This window comes from Balaenoptera acutorostrata, chromosome 15 (genome assembly GCF_949987535.1).
Source record: "Balaenoptera acutorostrata chromosome 15, mBalAcu1.1, whole genome shotgun sequence".
Lineage (NCBI taxonomy): Eukaryota > Metazoa > Chordata > Mammalia > Artiodactyla > Balaenopteridae > Balaenoptera > Balaenoptera acutorostrata.
In genome coordinates, this window is record NC_080078.1 from 17796417 (window position 1) to 17815134 (window position 18718).

Consider the following 18718-nt stretch of genomic DNA (forward strand, 5'->3'; position numbering starts at 1 on the left):
GGCGGGTTGGCATTAGACACTCACTCCCATCCACTCAGGTACAATGCTCAGCCTTGGCAAGCAGGGTTGGGCTTTGGAGAATAAAGGCGACTCAATGGAAATCCAAGACTATGCAGGGACCTCCCCATCAAAAAGGAGTTTTAAATGAAGAACTTGTTTCTCCCAGCTGGGGTGATGGTGCTTCTACTAGGTTACTAAAACGAGCTTATTTCTTCTGCGGTCCAAATATAAGGGCTCACCCTGTTCTCATTTTATATATCTATGTAATTTAATTCAAATGGCAAATATCCCAGAGATGCCACTTAATCTTACCCATTGGATTGGCAAAAATCCAGAGGTTGGACAATATACTGTTGGCAAGATCTGGGAAGCAGGCATTTTCGAGCACTGCTGGGAGTAATATAAAATGATACAGGCTCTGTGGAGGGGATTTTGGCAATATCTTCAAAAAGGCTTTTGGCAGTATCCCTTTAAGCTAGCAATAGCACTTCTAGGAATCTACCAGGAAGAAATACCTCCACAAACAGGAAACAAATGCATGCACAAGGTATTCACTGCATCATAATTTGCAATGGAAAATATTAGAAGTGACCTATAAGTCTATCACAGTGGGGACTGGCTGAATAAATATGGTTGATCCACACAATGGAATGGAATACTGGGTGAAAGAATGGCAAGCTGATAATATGACCATATGTTAAATGAATTCAAGGGGGAGAAAGTTGACGTAGTATACAATTTTTTCTCTATGAAAGAGGGAAAATAAGAATATATGCTCCTGGGACTTCCCTGGTGGCGCAGTGGTTAAGAATCTGCCTGCCAATGCAGGGGTCATGGGTTCGATCCCTGGTCCGGGAAGATCCCACATGCCACACAGCAACTAAGCCCATGCGCCACAACTACTGAGCCTGCGCTCTAGAGTCTGTGAGCCACAACTACTGAGCCCGTTTACCTAGAGCCCATGCTCCGCAACAAGAGAAGCCACCGCAATGAGAAGCCCGCGCACCACAACAAAGAGTAGCCCCTGCTCGCCACAACTTAGAGAAAGCCTGCGTGCAGCAACAAAGACCAGATGCAATCAAAAATAAATAAATAAAATAAATTTTAAAAAAAACAAAAAACACCTATAAGAACAGATTTCTCTAAAAAAAAATGGTACAAATGAACTTATAAAAAAAAAAAAAAGAATATATGCTCATATTGGTTCTGTTTGTACAAAGAACCACCTGGAAGGCACATGCACAAGAGCGACTTCTCGATGTAAACTTTTTATATTGTTTTTATTTTTGAATGATTTAGTTGGAACTATTTCCTACTCAAGAAACTAAAATAAACTTAAGACATTAAATGTCCAAAAGGGCTGGTTCAGATTTTTTAAAAATATAGTGAGAAACGCTGTGGACACTCCCAACTAAGGTCCAAGGGTGTGGTCTGCCGGAGGGAGACAAGAGTAGCCTCCATGGACCTCAGGACCCCGAAGCTTGCTCGAAAGGACACAGTATTTTCGGAGGAAAAGCTGCCTTCTTTTAAGAGATCAGTCTGTAACGTGTGAGAGTTAAGAATGAAATGATGACAAAATATGGTTTCTGGACATTGAAACAACAGTTTCTGAGCTAAGCCAGTAGGCTGGTGGTGACCTGCTCGTTTACTTGAGGGCTAAGTTTTTTTTTTTCTGGAATGGCTAGACAAGATGAGAAAGGAAAAAGAGAAAAAGAAAAAAGGAAAGGAAGATTGAGACCTGTCCAGATGGCTTGTCTGGAACTCGTGGTTTCCTAGTACTTACCGGGCATGGTCAGGTTCCTCCCCAGGTGATAGTTCTTGGGATTCCCTCACTAGCATATGCAACAACAAAGCCGTGAGGCTCAGAGGAGCAGAGTAACTTGCCCAAGGTCACAGAGCAACGAAGAGAAAGAACTGGGGCTAAGAACCCATCAGCTGGCTGCTAATCCCGAGTTCGCTACAGCCTGCAGCCTGCCTGCCTGCACGCCTTCTTCACCTCCAGGAATGCCAGAGCTCCAGCCCCACTGGCCTTTCTACGCCACCCCATACCCACCTTCAGCCCCATCCCAGCCTCCTGAACCTACAGCCTCTGCAGAGACACGTGTGGCAGGGTGGGGACAAGGCAGTCTGGCAAGCACCTGCCCAGCCTAAAGAGGAATCACTATTTGTCTCCGGCTGCAGGTTTCCAGGCAGGAACGTGGGCTCAGTTTTGTTGGGTGAGATTTTTCCAGAGAAGTCCAGTTGTATGAGAAAGCTTCTAATCTTTAAATGTTGACAAGTAATTAAAATTTTTTTAGAGCTCTGGACAGGCCCAACAAAAGAGGCCTCTAGTTTCCAACCTAGTAGACAACTAGGCAGAAGATGGGAAAATCTCCCACTCCTCCCGTTATTTCCTTATCTCAATGCCACGGACCCTTTTTGGGGAGGGGGAAGGGAGACCTCTTTAAGGAAATATCATCATTAGAACAGAAATCTATTAGACAAAGAGCATGACTGTTTGGGAGCCAAGTAAACAAACATTGGCTCTGAGACACATTTTGCTCTTCAAATACTCCATGTGCACCTCCAGGCTGGTTCTGGGCCTTTAAGTTACATCCTGTCTTCTGAAAGCCCGAAACAATATCCCTGTCACTCTTCCTTTGCATTTTCTGTATAACTCAAATTCCCAGGGCCCAGTTTACTGCCAAATTACCTGAGATAAGCAAGTCATGCTAAGATTCTCTTTTCCTGTCCAAACCTAAACAGCAGCTGGCAGCTAGAAATGGTTATTTATAACCTGCACACCGTTCCGCGCATTTGCTTGGTTTAGAAATGCTTAGCCGTGCATTCTTCAGCCAGCTTCATAATCACATGAGAGCCTGGGGACGATGCTGTGCGGTGGCCGAGAGGCTAGGCTCTGGGTCAGCCTGTCTCGCTCAGCCACTCATTACCTGTTTGGGAATCCTAAGAGTTCCAATTCCATTTTTAGGGTTAAGATAGTACATGTGAAACACTTAGAACACTGCCCTGCACGTAGTAGGTACTTAGCAGTTAGCAGTTTCCTTCCGCAGAAACAGCTGTTTGTGGATCTGAGGGAGTTCCGTTGAACTCTGCTGCCCAAACATATCCTGAATCTGCTCCTTCCTCTCAATCATCCCGTTGTGTGGCCTGTCATCTTTCCAACAGCCACCTGGTAGGTCTCCACCCTCCACTATTGCTGGCTTTTCCCACTGCAGCCATCTAAAAATAAGGCCATAAGTCCAAGTGATAACACTTGCCTGCCTGACCGTCCTCTGGTGTATTTCACTTCATACATTTCCCTCTTCCCTCCCTCAGGTTCACACCTCTGCAGCCCCCAGTCTTTCTCCTGCTCCTTGGACTCAGGATCCATTCCTGCCTCGGGGCCTTTGTCCTCATCCCCCTAGGTCTTCTCCTGCTGGCTCCTTCTCATCAATCAGATCTCAGCTTAAAGGGACCCACTTGCTCAGAGTGGACTAGCCCCCAATCCTCCCTACTTTAATCTTCTGCATAGCACTTATCTGATCTTTATTTGCTGATGTGGTCTGCCTGCCTCACTAGATATCAGCTTTGTGAAATCAGAGGTTTCCTGTCTGGTTTTTTATCACTGAATTTCCCACACCTGGAACAGTGCCTGAAATGGAGTAGGCGTCCGTAGGCATTTCTGAAATCAATGAATGAGTGAATGATCAAATTCTGAATGGACAATGCTGGAAGGGCAGGAGGCATGATTATGAACTGCTGTAAAGACTTCATCTTCTCTTGCAATGTGCTTTCCTGACCCTTTCCCCCTGCTCTTTCTGGGATGGTGAAATGAAATATGACAAAGTAAGTTTAATACACTATTGGAGCACACAGCAACGAAGACCCAACGTAGCCAAAAAGAAATTAAATTTAAAAAAAATACACCATCGGAGATAATTGGAAAATATTGATTTTTTTCATTTGAAATAGTGAAGATAAGTAAATGCCACACATCTGTAATCTAATCAGTGGTCTACGTGATGACACACTTCCCAGGCTAAAATGGACTTTGGTCTACCTCTGTATCCATCATACAAGCTCCCAAACGCACTCCCACTCCAAACCCCACCCAGCCCCCTCCTCCCATCCCAGCTCCCCATAGAATACAAGCGATAACACTGACTGCATTTGTGAAAATATGTGTATGTGTGTGGATATCCAAATTCAAGTATCTTTTGAGTATTTTCATCCCCCCCAAAAAAATGGTCGGCCAAACAAACTTGGAAAACATGAGACTGGTTCATGAGATCCCTGGAATCCTAAGGAAAAAGATGCGTTTGTTCCTCTGATAGCTAATTGTTACTGAGAGCCTATTAAGTGCTGGGCACCATTCTAAGGGCTTTAGATAGATGAATTCACTTGGTTCTCAGAGCAGCCCTATGGGAAGGTCCTACTGTTACCGAGTCTAAGCTCGCTCGGCTCGCCGCACAACAGACCAATAAGTTGGAGACAAGGTGTTGAGGCAAGGGATATGACTTTATGAGGAAAGCCAGCAGACCAAGAAAATGGCAGACTAATGTCTCAAAATAACCATCTTATGGGGTCTGGATGCCAGTTTCTTTTACAGAATCAGAGAGGAAAGTAAAGTAAAAAGGCATAATAGAGAGGGAGAGGTGGTGAGGAAGTAAAGTAAAAAGGGCCATCAGCCTTGGAAAACATCTCCTGGAATGGCCAGCCATGGTGAGGGGACGTGTTAATTTCAGCCATTTACAGGTGGGCAGGGTCAGACTGTCTCCCTGTGAGCTGAACAAAGGCACTTCAGTTCAACATTCAGGCAGAGGGGCAGGGTTCCCTGAGTCAGGCCATTATGTACGATTATAATAACAAAAGCAATGAAAAGCAAAGGTTAAAGTCAAAGAAACAGATCCAACATGGAGTCCGATTTCGCTCTTCCCAGTTACATTCTATTAATCTCCGTTTTACAGTTTAAGAGTCCAGGTACTGAGATGAAGTAACTAACACCGCTGCCCCAGCCGGGATCACGTGGCTGGGAAGAGGCGTCGCCAGAAATCGAAGCCCTTTTGACTAAAACTCCACGAGCTCGGCTCCTTCCACTCCTTTCCAGGATGAGGAAGCCTCAGGTGAGCATCAACATGAAGAGAGGGAGAGGAGAGTCTAAATTCTTGGCCCTGGTTTTCACAGTTCCACTCTGCAGGCTTAAAATGAAAACTCCGTCCCAGTGGAGGCAGGAGGCAGAACTTCTGCCGCGCAGGCTCATTACGAGAAAGGCTTTGCGGTGTGGGTAGGGGCGCCGGACTGAAAGCGATCTGAGCCTTGTTCACCTATTCTTGGGCTGCCCATCGGGGGCTCTTAACTACACCCCGTGCCTCGGCCTTCACATCTGATACATGACAGTGATCAGACTACATCCAAAGTCACTCGCTGGCCGAACCCAGTCCATATACATTTGTCTGGCCTCCAAACTGTTGAAAAAGATTTTTTTTTTTTTCCAGCCAACATTTAAAGCTTGGGAGATGTCACATTTAAAAATCCTGAGTTCTGGATTCTTTTGAAAAACTGAAAAATCTGTCAACACAGGACCTGTGTTCCTGTCTGGCAGCCATTGTCGGGAGCTGAGGGCAATGCCCACCAGATGGCATGGTGCCCTCCCATCCCTCCCCGTTCCCCAGTTGTCTCCCTACCACAGAGGTCAAGTCCAAGTTGCCGTTTATCAGCAGGTCTGAGAGGTTTTTCCCTACAGTAAAGATGCAAGTGAAGGTTCATGTGTCCACGTCTACAGCAAGAGTGAATCATCATCATTATCAAAAGTACTTAAAACGTGTACTTCTCAAGTGCCAACCCCTGATCTAAGGACTTGGCAGCTACTAATGTATTTAATTCTCACAACAACCCGAGGAGGTGAATACATTTATTATCTCTATTGTATAGATGACAGAGAGATGGAGGAAGACACGCGCTTCAAGATATTAGTAGAGGGACTTCCCTGGTGGCACAGTGGTTAAGAATCTGCCTGCCAATGCAGGGGACAGGGGTTCGATCCCTGGTCCGGGAAGACCCCACGTGCCACGGAGCAACTAAGCCCGTGCACCACCACTACTGAGCCTGCATGCTACAACTACTGAAGCCCATGCGCCCTAGAGCCCGTGCTCTGCAACAAGAGAAGCCACCACAATGAGAAGCCCGCGCAACGCAATGAAGAGTAGCCCCCGCTCGCCGCAACTAGAGAAAGCCCGCACCCAACAACGAAGATCCAACACAGCCAAAAATAAATTAATTAATTAATTTAAAAAAATTAGTAGACAACAGATTTCTTTAGGAAATTCCCAGATATGCAAAGTGTATTTAGGTGTTGAAAAAACCCAACGCAAATCAGCATAAGGAAATAAACCCTAGCCACTGCCACCATTATATTACCTGCCTGGTCCCTGCAGGCTTCTAAACTTATGACCTCTCTACAGGATCCTCAGTGTTCTGAGATATATCAGCATTCCCCAAATGGGATCCTGGACCAGATCTGCCAAGTGCCTTCCAGCTCTAACCTTCTGTGATTTTATGTTGGTTCATACAATGTATCTAATTAGTTTGGGACCCTTTGTAGTGGAAACACACACACACAATGCATTGCAAGTTCACTTAGAGTTTAGAAAAGTGTTGTAGTCCCTGCAGGGGACCTGTGGTTGGTGACTAGACATCTGTGATATTCCAACTTCCTGCCAGGTGCTGCATTCACCTGTAACTTTCCTATCCCCTAAGGACATAAGTCAGCGGCTGTGTCTGGAGAATCCATCAGCTAAGGGTGGTCAAGGTATGATAGCATCGGACTCCAAAATGAGTCGGGAGGTAGGAGTGGCAGTGACTTTACTGGGATAGGGAATGGGGGACCATAAGAATGCCAACTGAGGACTTCCCTGGTGGTGCAGTGGTTAAGAATCCGCCTGCCAATGCAGGGGACACGGGTTCGAGCCCTGGTCCGGGACGGTCCCACATGCCGTGGAGCAACTAAGCCCGTGCACCACAACTACTGAGCCTGTGCTCTGGAGCCTGCGAGCCACAACTACTGACCCTGTGCACTGCAACTACTGAGCCCACGCGCCACAACTACTGAAGCCCATGCGCCTAGAGCCCACGCCCTGCAACAAGAAAAGGCATCACAATGAGAAGCCTGCGCACCACAACAAAGAGTAGCCCCCGCTTGCCGCAACTAGAGAAAGCCCGTGCACTGCAACGAAGACACAACGCAGCCACAAATAAAAATAAATAAAATAAATTAAAAAAAAAAAAAAAAAGAATGCCAACTGAAAAGTTGAGGAAGAACAAAATAAAACTAGAGGCTCTGGGGTATAGTAAAGGTAGCTAGGCTAGAGTGTATTATTAGGACTGCATTGAATTGCTGCAAAGGACAGAGTCTGGAGGAACCATACTTGTCCACCAGAGAAAGAGAAACCAGCTGAGGTCTCTGGAACTTGGCCTGGAGGCTTGTCTACAAGGGCCTTTTCTCTGCTTAATGGAGACCAGCCAGCAATTCACTAAGGAACAAATGGATTCATCTCTTTCCTGGTTACAATGTCAACCCAGCAAACACTCATGGGCATCTCCCTGTGCCAGTCCTTGGGCCAAGTGTTGGGCATGCAAAGGAACAAGAATGGGTCTCCACCCACAGAGGAGAAAGGCATGGAGCCCAGTACCTGTGATACAGCACCATGCCTGAGAGGCCACAGGATTCCACCACGTGGGAGGAATTAAGACTGCAGGTGACGTTACTCACTGTAATCTACAGTGTGAAAGTGACATGAAAGAAGGGCACAGTGGGCAGGGAGCACAGCAAAGGCAAGGCAGGGAGGTGGGAAAGGATACAGGGTGCTCAAGAGACGGCCAGCTTTCTGAGGTGGCTTGGCTAGGGGCTGAAGTCACAGATGCCTGTAGGGTCAGGCCAACATTCTCAACGCAAGAAGTAAACACTTGATGACTGGCACCACCAGCCAGAAGACTGAGTCAAACTGTTATCACATGCCCAAGGTCAAGGGGGTGGCCACTGGGGCTGTGTAGGAAGGCAGGTCTACACAGCCCCAGGGCTAAAGCTCCCTTTTATCAAGAGACTGAAATGTCCAGGTTTTTATGGGAAATCATTATTTTTAAATGTGGGAAAACACATCTATGGACCCAGTTCAGCCCAATATAAAACCTCTGAGCATAAGAATGGGTGGGTGAGTGTCTAAAGATGAAGAGGGAGACCAACCGAGGGATAGGGGAAAGGAGGGGGGGACTGCTTCCCCAGGGAAATTCTCTGATTAAAGGTGCTATGTCCACAGGGCAACTGTTAAGGTTACAAGGGTCAGGCTGTTCAAAACCCCATGGGGTGGACTTCCCTGGTGGTCCAGTGGTTAAGACTTTGCCTCCCAATGCAGGGGGTGAGGTTCCATCCCTGTTTGGGGAGCTAAGAGCCCACATGCCTAGCGGCCAAAAAACCAAAACATGAAAGAGAAGCAATATTGTGACAAATTCAGTAAAGACTTTAAAAATAGTCCACATGAAAAAAATCTTAAAAAAACAAAACAAAACCCATGGGGCACCAGTAGTCAGTCCAGTGGTATTAACGGATGCTTTCTTATTCCTACATAAAGTGCTCTGTGAACAGCTCCAAGCTCCTCCTTCCAACCAACCATGTTGCTCCTCGTAAGCCCCTCCTACGTGGACACAGAGGAACAGCCACAGGGTCAGATCCAGGAGGGAGCCAAGAAAGTAGTCGAGGACAGTGTCTTTTAAACCAGCCTAACGGGCAAGCCTCACCCGCAGACTCACTCCCCAGGTGTGAGAACCTAGCCACACACTGGCAGGGACAGGGCTGGGCTGGGTCTTTGATGACACACTAGAGTGTAGACTTTATTCAGCTGAGTCCTGGTTCTGCCACCAACTAGCTGTGTGGTGTAAAAGGAGCACAATTACAGCATCGTATTGAGCCGTCTGAAGGACCAAACTGGGTCTTCTACAGCAGAAGTTGGCAAACTTCTCCTGTGAAGGGCCAGACAGTAAATATTTTTGGCTTTGGGGGCCATCTGTTCCCTGTCACAGTGAGTCAGCTCTGCCACTGAAACATGAAAACAGCCATAGACTGTTGGTGTGCATTTGTATGCAAATAGGTGTGGCTGTGTTCCAATAAAACTTTATTTACAAAAGCCAGCAGTGGACCAGAGTGCTTTGGGTGTGGGGAAGACCTTTACAAATGTTATCTTCCAGGGACCCCCATGTTGGACTATAGTTATCTGTTTATGTCTGGCTTTCTCACTCGACTATGAAGTTCTTCAGTGAAGAGAATATATCCTCCCCCACTTTTTTTTTTTTCCAGATTAAAACTAAAAGAGGGGCTTCCCTGGTGGCACAGTGGTTGAGAATCTGCCTGCCAATGCAGGGGACACGGGTTCGAGCCCTGGTCTGGGAAGATCCCACATGCCGCGGAGCAACTAGGCCCGTGAGGCACAACTACTGAGCCTGCGCGTCTGGAGCCTGTGCTCCGCAACGGGAGAGGCCGTGACAGTGAGAGGCCCGCGCACCGCGATGAAGAGTGGCCCCCACTTGCCGCAACTAGAGAAAGCCCTCGCACAGAAACGAAGACCCAACACAGCCATAAATAAATAAATAAATAAATAAATAAATAAATAAATAAACTACACTTCTTAAAAAAAAAAAAAAACAACTAAAAGAACAAGTAAAGCACAGTATGGCACACAATGAAGTACGTAGAGGTTTTCAAAATTGTCCCAGTTAATACTAGAGCAGGACTGTAACTTAAAATGCCTACAGAGGGGACTTCCCTGGTGGTCCAGTGGCTAAGACTCCACGCTCCCAACACAGAGGGCCTGGGTTCGATTCCTGGTCAGGGCACTAGATCCTACAGGCCACAACTAAGAGTTCGCATGCCACAACTGAAGATCCCCGCATGCAACAACGAAGATCCCGCATGCCGCAACTAAACCCGGCACAGCCAGATAGATAGATAGATAAATAAATATTAGAAAAAATAAAGCCTACAGGGTCCCAGGCAGGTACCAGAGGCAATGAGGGAAGCCAGGCAGGTACCAGAGGCAATGAAGGAAGCCAGCCAGGTAGAGGCTGTGATGGATTGGAAAGGGCACCTCCTTTCTAGGGGGCAGTCTCCACTTAGCTACAGCTGAGGGAACTCTTGCCATGCAGAATTTCAATTCAGTGTTAACTTTATTGCTTTTTATTGAGATTGATAAATCGACTTTACTGATATTTCAAAGAAAACACCATAATCAGAGATTTATGAGAAATCTCCCAATTTTTCAATGTTGACAACTAATTCAAAAATTAAGAAACATTATGGGCCAAATAAATATGCCTGTGGGCTGACTCAGCCCAAGACTCTCAGTGTGCAACCTCTGATACAAAGACTTCATTTTTAAATTTGCTACATTTCTATTTTTTAGGGTTAAAAAATTTTAACTTACATGCTTTTGAAAAATCAACTTTAAAGAAAATTTGGAGAAGACTACAGTAAACTCCCATCTACTCTTCACCTGGATTCAATCAAATTCATCTTGATATCTCTGGATCCCAGCACACAGAAGGAGCTGAATGTGGTAACTGAAGGAATGCCCCCAAGAAAAATAAGCAAAACAGAGTGTGCCAAGTTCCTGCGAGCTAAAACGACAGGATGGAATGAATGCTGAGGAACAGCAAGGGAAAAGAAATCAATCAGATAAAAGGATGGAAGCAAAGGAGGAAGAACCAACACAGAGACTACATGGACCACATGTTTATTTTGCCTGCTGAATGCTTTCTATGTTTTATTTTATTGGTTTTTTTTTGCTTGGTTTATTTTAAGTAGGAAGAGAAACAGACAAATCACCAGGAGCCCAGGTAAACACCACACAAGAACAGAAAATATCAGACACGGTGACTGGACTTTCAGCAAAACCTAAGTAATTCAACCGTCACCCATTTTGCAGTTTGGGATTATTTAGACAAGCTAGGCTAAATTTCATCTTGGCATTATTAATTCTTTGAGAAAGTCTGCTAGGCAAATGAACAGTATAAACAGGGGAGACGTCGAATACTTGCTCTGTGGGGAACCAAAGCAAATGCCTAGCTTTAAAATCCTTTCTAATTATCTCCATGTGCTGAACTTTTGTCTAATTATTATGTTCCTGGAAAGCTGAGTAGAATTTTTTTTTTCTCGGCCATCTCATATTTTAAAAGCAATGGGGGAAATTTGACTTTGACATAAAGGTGAACATTTACCTAGGCAGGAGACTCACACATTGCCAATTTACTTTCATGTAAATAAACATAGGCAGGAGACTCACACATTGCCAATTTACTTTCATGTAAATAAACCATGTCAAACACTGGGTTTTCTTTTAAACAAAGAGCGAGCTAATTACAAAGATTATTATTCGTTAGAGAGCTTCACCATATTCCCTCCTTCCTCTTCTGTCAGCAATGCGGAAGAAGTCTGCACATTGGCAGGTAATGACAGCATCAGCTACCACACAGGTGTGCTTTTTATACGCCAGACTTGGTATTAAGTGCGTTCATGCATAGTCTCATTGAATTCACAATAATAGATTCACCAACGGATGGGCACACAAAACGAGGTAAGCTTCATTATCATCTCCACTTTATTGACAGGAAAACTGAGGCTCAGAGAGGTCAGAGTACACCGCTGGGATTCAAATCCAGGGCTATTTGGTCTGCAAAACCTATGAGTATTACACCACGCTGCATCGCAGAGCCAGATAGAACCTGCCGAGCCGAAAGTCAAACCCAATGGGCCAGAAAAAATGCTGTGAAAAGCTATGCTGACTAGGACAGGAAGAATAAACCAAACTACAACCCAGTTTGGGGATACTTAGCAGACATTTAAGCTTTTGTGGGTTTAGGAAGTAAACATCTTTCTAACAAGGCTGGACTTGGCTTATCTATCTAGTTGGCTAGAATCAAAATTCATCACGGTATGCCTCACTTTACCCAATAGATATATGCCTGGAAAATTGTGCAGAGATCAAAGTTTTAAAAATTGCAAAGGAAAAAGGGATCCTTTGAATGCTAAATCTAATCTTAGGGCAAACACTTTCTTAGAACAAATTTTTCCTTTTTGTAACCAATCTGAAAATGGACAAGTTCCTCCACTGGGCCATAATAATGCTCAGGAGCACTGAGATGATAACAGAACTGACTGAATAGACTTCTTGAAAATGGTCTACAGCAATGTTTCTCAAAGTGTGTTCCACAGATCCTGGGAGGAAGAGGGGTTCCCAAGGACAAGTATTATCTTCATGATAATTCTAAGACTTTTTCACTGTGTTGGTATTTGCCCTGATGATGCAAAACCAACAGTAGGTAAAACTGCTGATAGCTTGAGTGGCTACAAGGCAGCGGCACCAAACTGTATCAGTAGTCATTATACTCTTTAGTGCCATGTGCTGACGATAAAACAAACAAAAAAACATTTTCACTTAAGAATGTCCTGATGAAACAGTAAAAATTAATTTTATTAAACCTGAACCCATGAGAACACATCTTTTAAATATTCTGTGTGAAAAAATGCAAAGTACACATAAAGCACTTCTGCTATAAGCCAAAGTACAACAGTTGATCCTAGAAAACACTTGTGTGTTTAAGTTGCCAGCTGAAGTAGCCACATATTGTATCAAATGTCATGTTTACTTGAATGAACAACTAGTAGACAAACTATAGTTATTCAGACTTGAGTATCTGGCAGACATTTTCTTAAATACAAAAGTGAGCATGTCACTTCAAGGAAACAAGTGATGGTATTTGTTGCCAATGATAAAATTCAAGCTTTCAAGTGAAAACAAGTAGGACACTTGTTTCCAGTACTTCGAGTTTAATAGCTTCCCAATACGTAAACTTTTTTTAAAAAGGGATACTAAGGAATGTGATTTTTTGATATTGTGTAATGACATGCCATTTAATATTGTATTTCCAATGTCAACATTTAGAAGATCTGCATAACTCAGTGAACTTTCCAAATGACCAGTGCCTAATGTTACGGACTCATACATGGGTAAAATATGCAATCAAAGGGCAAGATAGACCAATGGGCTTTAATGTAACAGAGTACAAACAAAAGTTCACCAATATGGTTTCAGATGCCACATTGTGACTAACCTTTGAGAAATTACCACTTGCTAAGTTTTGGAATACTATCAAAGAAGAATGTTTACAGCTATCTGAAAAGACAATTAAAATACTCCCTGTTCCAAAAAAAATGTCTGTGTGAGGCCCCATTTTCTTCAAATATATCAGCCAAAATAACAACACAACAGTTTGGTTGCTGAAGCAGAAACGAGTCTAGCTATTTCCTATTAAACCAGATATTAAAGAGATTTAATCATTGTAAAGCAATTATACTCCAATAAAGATGTTAAAAAATAAAAACTTAAAAATTTTTTAAAATTAAAAAAAAAAAAGAGATTTAAGAAACTGTAAAACAATATCATGCTTCCTACTAACCTTTCTGGTGGGAAATATAGCCACTTTTCAATAAAAAGTATTACTTATGTTCAGAAGTAATGCATTTATTATTGCTTTTAAATGAGTTGATAAATGACAAATGTCTTAAGATTTTCTTGGCTTTGATTTCTGATATGGTAAATATCATAGATACAATACACACAAAGCTCTCTTGAGGTAAGAGCATAAAGGCATCCTGAGACCAGAAAGAGTTGAGTACTGTTGTTCTATAGCAACATTACATTGACCTTTCCACTGGGCAAACTAGTGAATGACATTTTATACTACCTCTGAAGTACAAAGGGCAAAGATGTCTTTTAAGCACATAACAGATTGTTCAATTAAAATTTTTTTCCACACTGTGTTAAGCAGATATCACAAAGGAACAACATTTCCCAGAAGTTAGGGACAGTGGTATAATGAGAAAAATTATGTGGATTCTGGCCAACTCTTCCCATTTATAAAATGAGATATCAGGGGAGCCTATTTTTAGAATCATAGAATTCTATGATTCTTGTTGGGGATCCCTAAATGATGGCCCACAGGCTGCATCTGGCCTTCAGACTGATTGGCCATTGTGGCATTTTGAGAAGCACCCCAGGAAACTAATTGGTTGGAGCTGAGTGAGAAGCTTCCCTTTCAGAAAAGAAATTGACTTTTAATCAGAAAAGAAATTGACTTTTAATCACAGCCCAATCCAGCCCACCAGACTTGCCCCTGCAAATATCTGCATTTGCAACTTCTGGAATGAAGGGCTTCTAAAATCCCTTTCAAATCTCAGACTCCCTAATTCAGCTCCAGAGACAGTGTCCGGGTTCCTTACTCACTCTGCCACTTGATGACTCTGATTTGGGGCAAGATACTTCACTTCTCTGAGCCTCAGTGTTCTCATTTGTAAAATGGGATAACACTGACCTCAAAAGACTGTTATGAAGCTTACTTGACAACATTTAGAGTTCCTGGCACTGAACAGTATCATTAACTTCAAAGCACAGAGTCTCCCCCTCATCCCCCTTACCAAGTCCCATTTCCCAGTAGCTGATGACTGCATTCCCCACGATGATGCTTACTTCCAAACCAACTCCCGTATTCCACAGTTCCATGCCCCAGGACACACAAGAACGCCCCCCCCCACCTCTATTTGTCTTTCTCACCCTAAATCCTGATAAATGGAATATTGCCTGCCGTATCAGTAAACAAAGGATGTCACAGGCATCAGCAATTGCAGCCCTCGAACAGGAGCCAGTGAGCCCTGAGAGAACTCAGGAAGAAAAAGAATACCTGCCATTTAGCAGCCATCAGACTGCAGCCACTCCCTACATACTGAACCCAAATAGCTGAGGTGCATATCAAAGGAATGATTTCAGTGAGCCCAGACTCTTGTATCTTCCCATACATAGAAAAGCGCTAAATTCCTTAACTTGGGATATCTGGTTTTCTTTAATTAACAATAATCTTTTGACGTTCAGACTACCTGCCCTTTGTTGCAAAACTATATATCCGGGCTCCCCCCACTTGCCTCCTCTGAGCAGTTCTCTCAGGATTACTTGAGATGCTGCCTAGCGGGGCTGAAGTTCTAAAAACTCCCACCAAATGAAACATAACTCTCAACTTTTAGGTTGTGAATAATTTTTCAGTCGACAACCTTTTCTCTGATGCCCTGGCCAGTACGGGGTTCCAACACAACCACAGGCAGCATAGTGACCAAATCACTGACCACTCCCCCCAGCCTCCTCTTCCCATCCCGGACCACTAAGGCTCCCTTTCCCTCAGACGGAGACCACCTTGGGTCAGGCAGTGGTGGTCCAGGGGTCTGTGGCCTAGGGCTCTGCCCGGGGCGGGGGGGGCCCTCATGAGGGACGGGAGAGTAACTGCCCGACCTCCCGGGGGGGGGCCCATGGACACTCACCGTCCATCCCTAGAGGCGGCGGTTCCGGGTGCTCGAACCGGAAGCGGCCTCTACACTGTTTGCAGTTCCCCTGGTTACTGCGGGGTTCCGGACCAATGGCAATGGAGTTCCACGGAATGAACCCTCCCCCAAAGGGAGTGACAGCACGATCATGCTCTGGAACTCCTCCTCCGGTCCCCGGATCCGCCCCGCCTCCCTGGCTGCCGGTCGTTGTGCGCAGGCGCTCTGGAGCAGGGCCCTTGGCGGCGTGGTGCGCAGGCGCCCCGGGTGCTGCCAACTGAAGTAGCAATGGACGCGCTGGAGTCGTTGTTGGACGAGGTGGCCCTGGAGGGGCTTGATGGCTTGTGTCTTCCCGCGCTTTGGAGCCGTCTGGAGACGCGAGTGCCGCCCTTCCCGCTGCCTCTGGAGCCCTACACGCAGGAGTTTCTGTGGCGGGCCCTTGCTACGCACCCGGGCATCAGCTTCTACGAGGAGCCTCGGGAGAGACCGGATCTCCAGCTCCAAGACCGGTCAGCGGCCTGGCTCTGCGGGCGGGCGGGGGCAGAGACCCGGGTCTGATGGAGCTGCGAGGCGGCCAGGTTCTTACGGGAGGGGAGAAAAAGGAGTGGAGCGCAAGAAAGACCCGGAGTCTGATGGAGGCGCAGAGAAAGGCTGATTTGGGGTCCCTCAGGCCTGGCAGGACCCAGGCGTCTGATGGAGTTGGGGGGGGGGGTCATCTGGTGATGTTCCATTATGTTCGTGTGTGTTTGGGGTGGTGGTGAGCAGGACTGGGAGGATATTCTTTGGGTTTCAAAGAGTATTTCCTCTGAAGTGGAGCTTACGATTGCAGCAGGAAGGCTGTTCAGATCAAGACTGGAGACAGTTGAGTTCCACAGAACAGAGCATTCATTCAGTGCTGGATTAGAGAGCCTAAGGCAACTAGAGATCTTCACGACGGCAAGCTTAGCAACAACAAGAACAATAATAATAGCTAACATTTATTTAGTGCTCGTTATGGCCTCGTACTATTCTAAGATCTTGTTCCTGGAGACTGAACCCACTTCATTCTCTCACAGTGACACTGTGAGGGAAGGTGCTCTTATCTTACCCATTTTTTTTTTTTTTTGGCTGTGCCACGGGGCTTGCGGGATCTCAGTTCCCCATTCAGCACCGAGTCCTCACCACTGGACTGCCAGGGAATTCCCAGTTATCTTCCCCATTTTGCAGAGAAGGAAACTGAGTGATAGAGATTAAGTAACCCATCCAAAGTTATGGACTGAGTGACTGAGTATTGACTCAACCCAGGCCGTCTGTCTCCCAAGTCTGTGCTCTTAAGCCATATTGTGAGGGTCAGGAGAGGTTCCCAGAGGTAATACTGTCTAAAACAAGACTTAAAGGTTGGATTTAGGTAGCCAGTTGGCAGAGTATTCCAAAGGAAGAGAAGTACGTTAAGTTTGGTTGAAGTGTAGAACTGGAGATAGTGAATGAGGAATGATAGTTGACATTTACATATATGCTTATCGTAAGCAGGAACTGTTCTAAGATCCTTACGTATAGCAAGTTATTTAATTTTTGCAACAACTTTAGGAGCTGGATATTCTTATCCCCATTTTCCTGAAGAGAAAATTGAGATGCAGAGAGGGTCATCAACCCAGAATCTAAACCCAGACTGGGAGAAAGTGGTACCAAGGAGGGGAAGGAGGGACTTTATTGGAGGTGGGGAGTGGCAGTCATAACTTGAGTTTTGATCTCATCAAATCTGAGGCGTAGACAGCTGAAGGCAGGATTAGTGTTTGGGGGAAAAACAGGACCGAGGATTTGATGGTGAGAATTGTTAACATGCAAGTGATAATTGAAACCATAAAAATGGATGGAAGTACGAGAGGGATAACTAAAGAGATGTGGAAAGGTAACATCTTAAAGTAGGGAAGCCTTGAGTCCTTAAGTCCAAACTTGATGGTTTGGAGACCAGGCACTGGATTGGGGGGAAAACAAAAGGCCATGACTTGGGCCAGGAAGGTGGTTCTGGTTTCAGCATTCAGCGTCCAGGGTGGATTCAGAGGCTCCTAGAAAAGTCTCTTGTCTGGGATAGAGAGGCAGGGACGCTGCTTGTTAAGATGACCTGCGTTTGGAAGGCGGGTGCGACGAGGTGATCGCACTCCCTCTCTCCGACCTCTGCCAGAGGTTGTCGGAAGAACACGCCAAACGTGTCATTTCTGAGGCTGAGCTGTGGTTTGATATCTGTGATCTCCCCCTTAGGTATGAAGAAATTGATTTGGAAACTGGCATTTTGGAGTCCAGGAGGGACCCGGTCCCTTTGGAGGATGTCTACCCCATTCATATGATCTTGGAGAATAAAGATGGCATCCAGGGCTCATGCCAGTACTTTAAAGAGAGGAAAAACATTACCAGTGACATCAGGACCAAGATGTTACAGCCCCGCTGTACGATGGTGGAAGCCTTTGGCAGGTAACTGATTTGCATCATGGGAAACTTGTGGGCATCATCCTGCTTTAAGTTGGGGGTGTGGTCAGAACGCCACAACGGGCGTGCCGCCCTCGTGCCCATCGTGCCCATCGTGCCCATCAGAATGCGTCGGCCCTGCCCCAAGCCAGTCCTTGGCCTTTACCGCTCCCCTCCTCTTGGGGCTAGTTTTGCTGGGGGCGGGGGTGGGGCGCTGCCTTTCTCTTCCCTTTGTGTCCACAGGCCTGGCCCTTTGGGCAGGACAGGCAGGTGTCATTTGGATGGGTGCCTTTCGCTCTCTTGTCCAGGCTGCGTCCTCTGCTGCCCAGCCGTACTTTTGTGAGTCTTCAGTCAGGGTCCCAATTTCCCAGACTGCCTCAAGCCCCTCGCCCCATCCCCACCTCCCTTCCTACTTGACGGAACAGGGAGAAGCTTCCAGTGTGAACTCTCCTAGTTGCCACCTTCTTCCTCAGCTTGCAGACTTGCCCATATTTCTCTCCCCGTCCCTCACCTCAGGGGAGACGGGAAACCGGGCCCTGCCTCGGGCAGTCATCTGGATGCTTCTCTTCCTCCGTTTCTCCCCTCTACCTCGTGCTCTTTCCTACCTCTGTCAGCTAGCTCCTCTTTCTCCTTTATTTTCAGCTTTTGCCCGTTGACCAGTACTTTCTCGTCAGCCCATTACCATGGCTTGTTCATCTTAAAACAAGACCTCTTGGCCTTGGATCCCCTGTAGCTGTGATTCTGTTGCTGCAGCCATGCTTCTTGGAAGAAACAGCTATACTCACTCTTTCTCCCTCTTGACCTCCCCTCCCCTCCTCTGGCTCTGGAGCTTTGCAGCTTCTGCTTCCTGACCCTCCCCCACCCAGCTTCCTGCTAGCTCAGGAAGAG

At 45.8% G+C, this 18718-nt stretch overlaps 2 protein-coding genes across 5 annotated transcripts in view; one reads left to right on the forward strand and one right to left on the reverse strand.

Annotated features, from left to right (window-relative positions):
- The window catches only part of KATNIP (katanin interacting protein), a 194929-nt gene extending 179483 nt beyond the window's left edge, over nt 1-15446 (reverse strand). The window contains exon 1 of one of the 2 annotated variants that reach the window (XM_057528396.1): nt 15389-15446. In XM_057528396.1, the coding sequence (XP_057384379.1) occupies nt 15389-15395 (7 nt within the window). In that variant the 5' untranslated portion in view covers nt 15396-15446. The remainder of the gene's footprint in view (nt 1-15388) is intronic. The other variant, XM_057528397.1, reaches the window with a different exon arrangement.
- A 190-nt stretch (nt 15447-15636) lies between these two features.
- Nucleotides 15637-18718, forward strand: part of GTF3C1 (general transcription factor IIIC subunit 1) — a 72586-nt gene continuing 69504 nt past the window's right edge. For all 3 annotated transcript variants that reach the window (XR_009005310.1, XM_007186334.3, XM_057528395.1), the window contains exons 1-2: nt 15637-15897; nt 17627-17836. Coding sequence is in view for 2 of the 3 variants with exons in the window: in XM_007186334.3 (XP_007186396.3) it covers nt 15677-15897; nt 17627-17836 (431 nt within the window). In the remaining variant the exon portion in view is untranslated. The remainder of the gene's footprint in view (nt 15898-17626; nt 17837-18718) is intronic.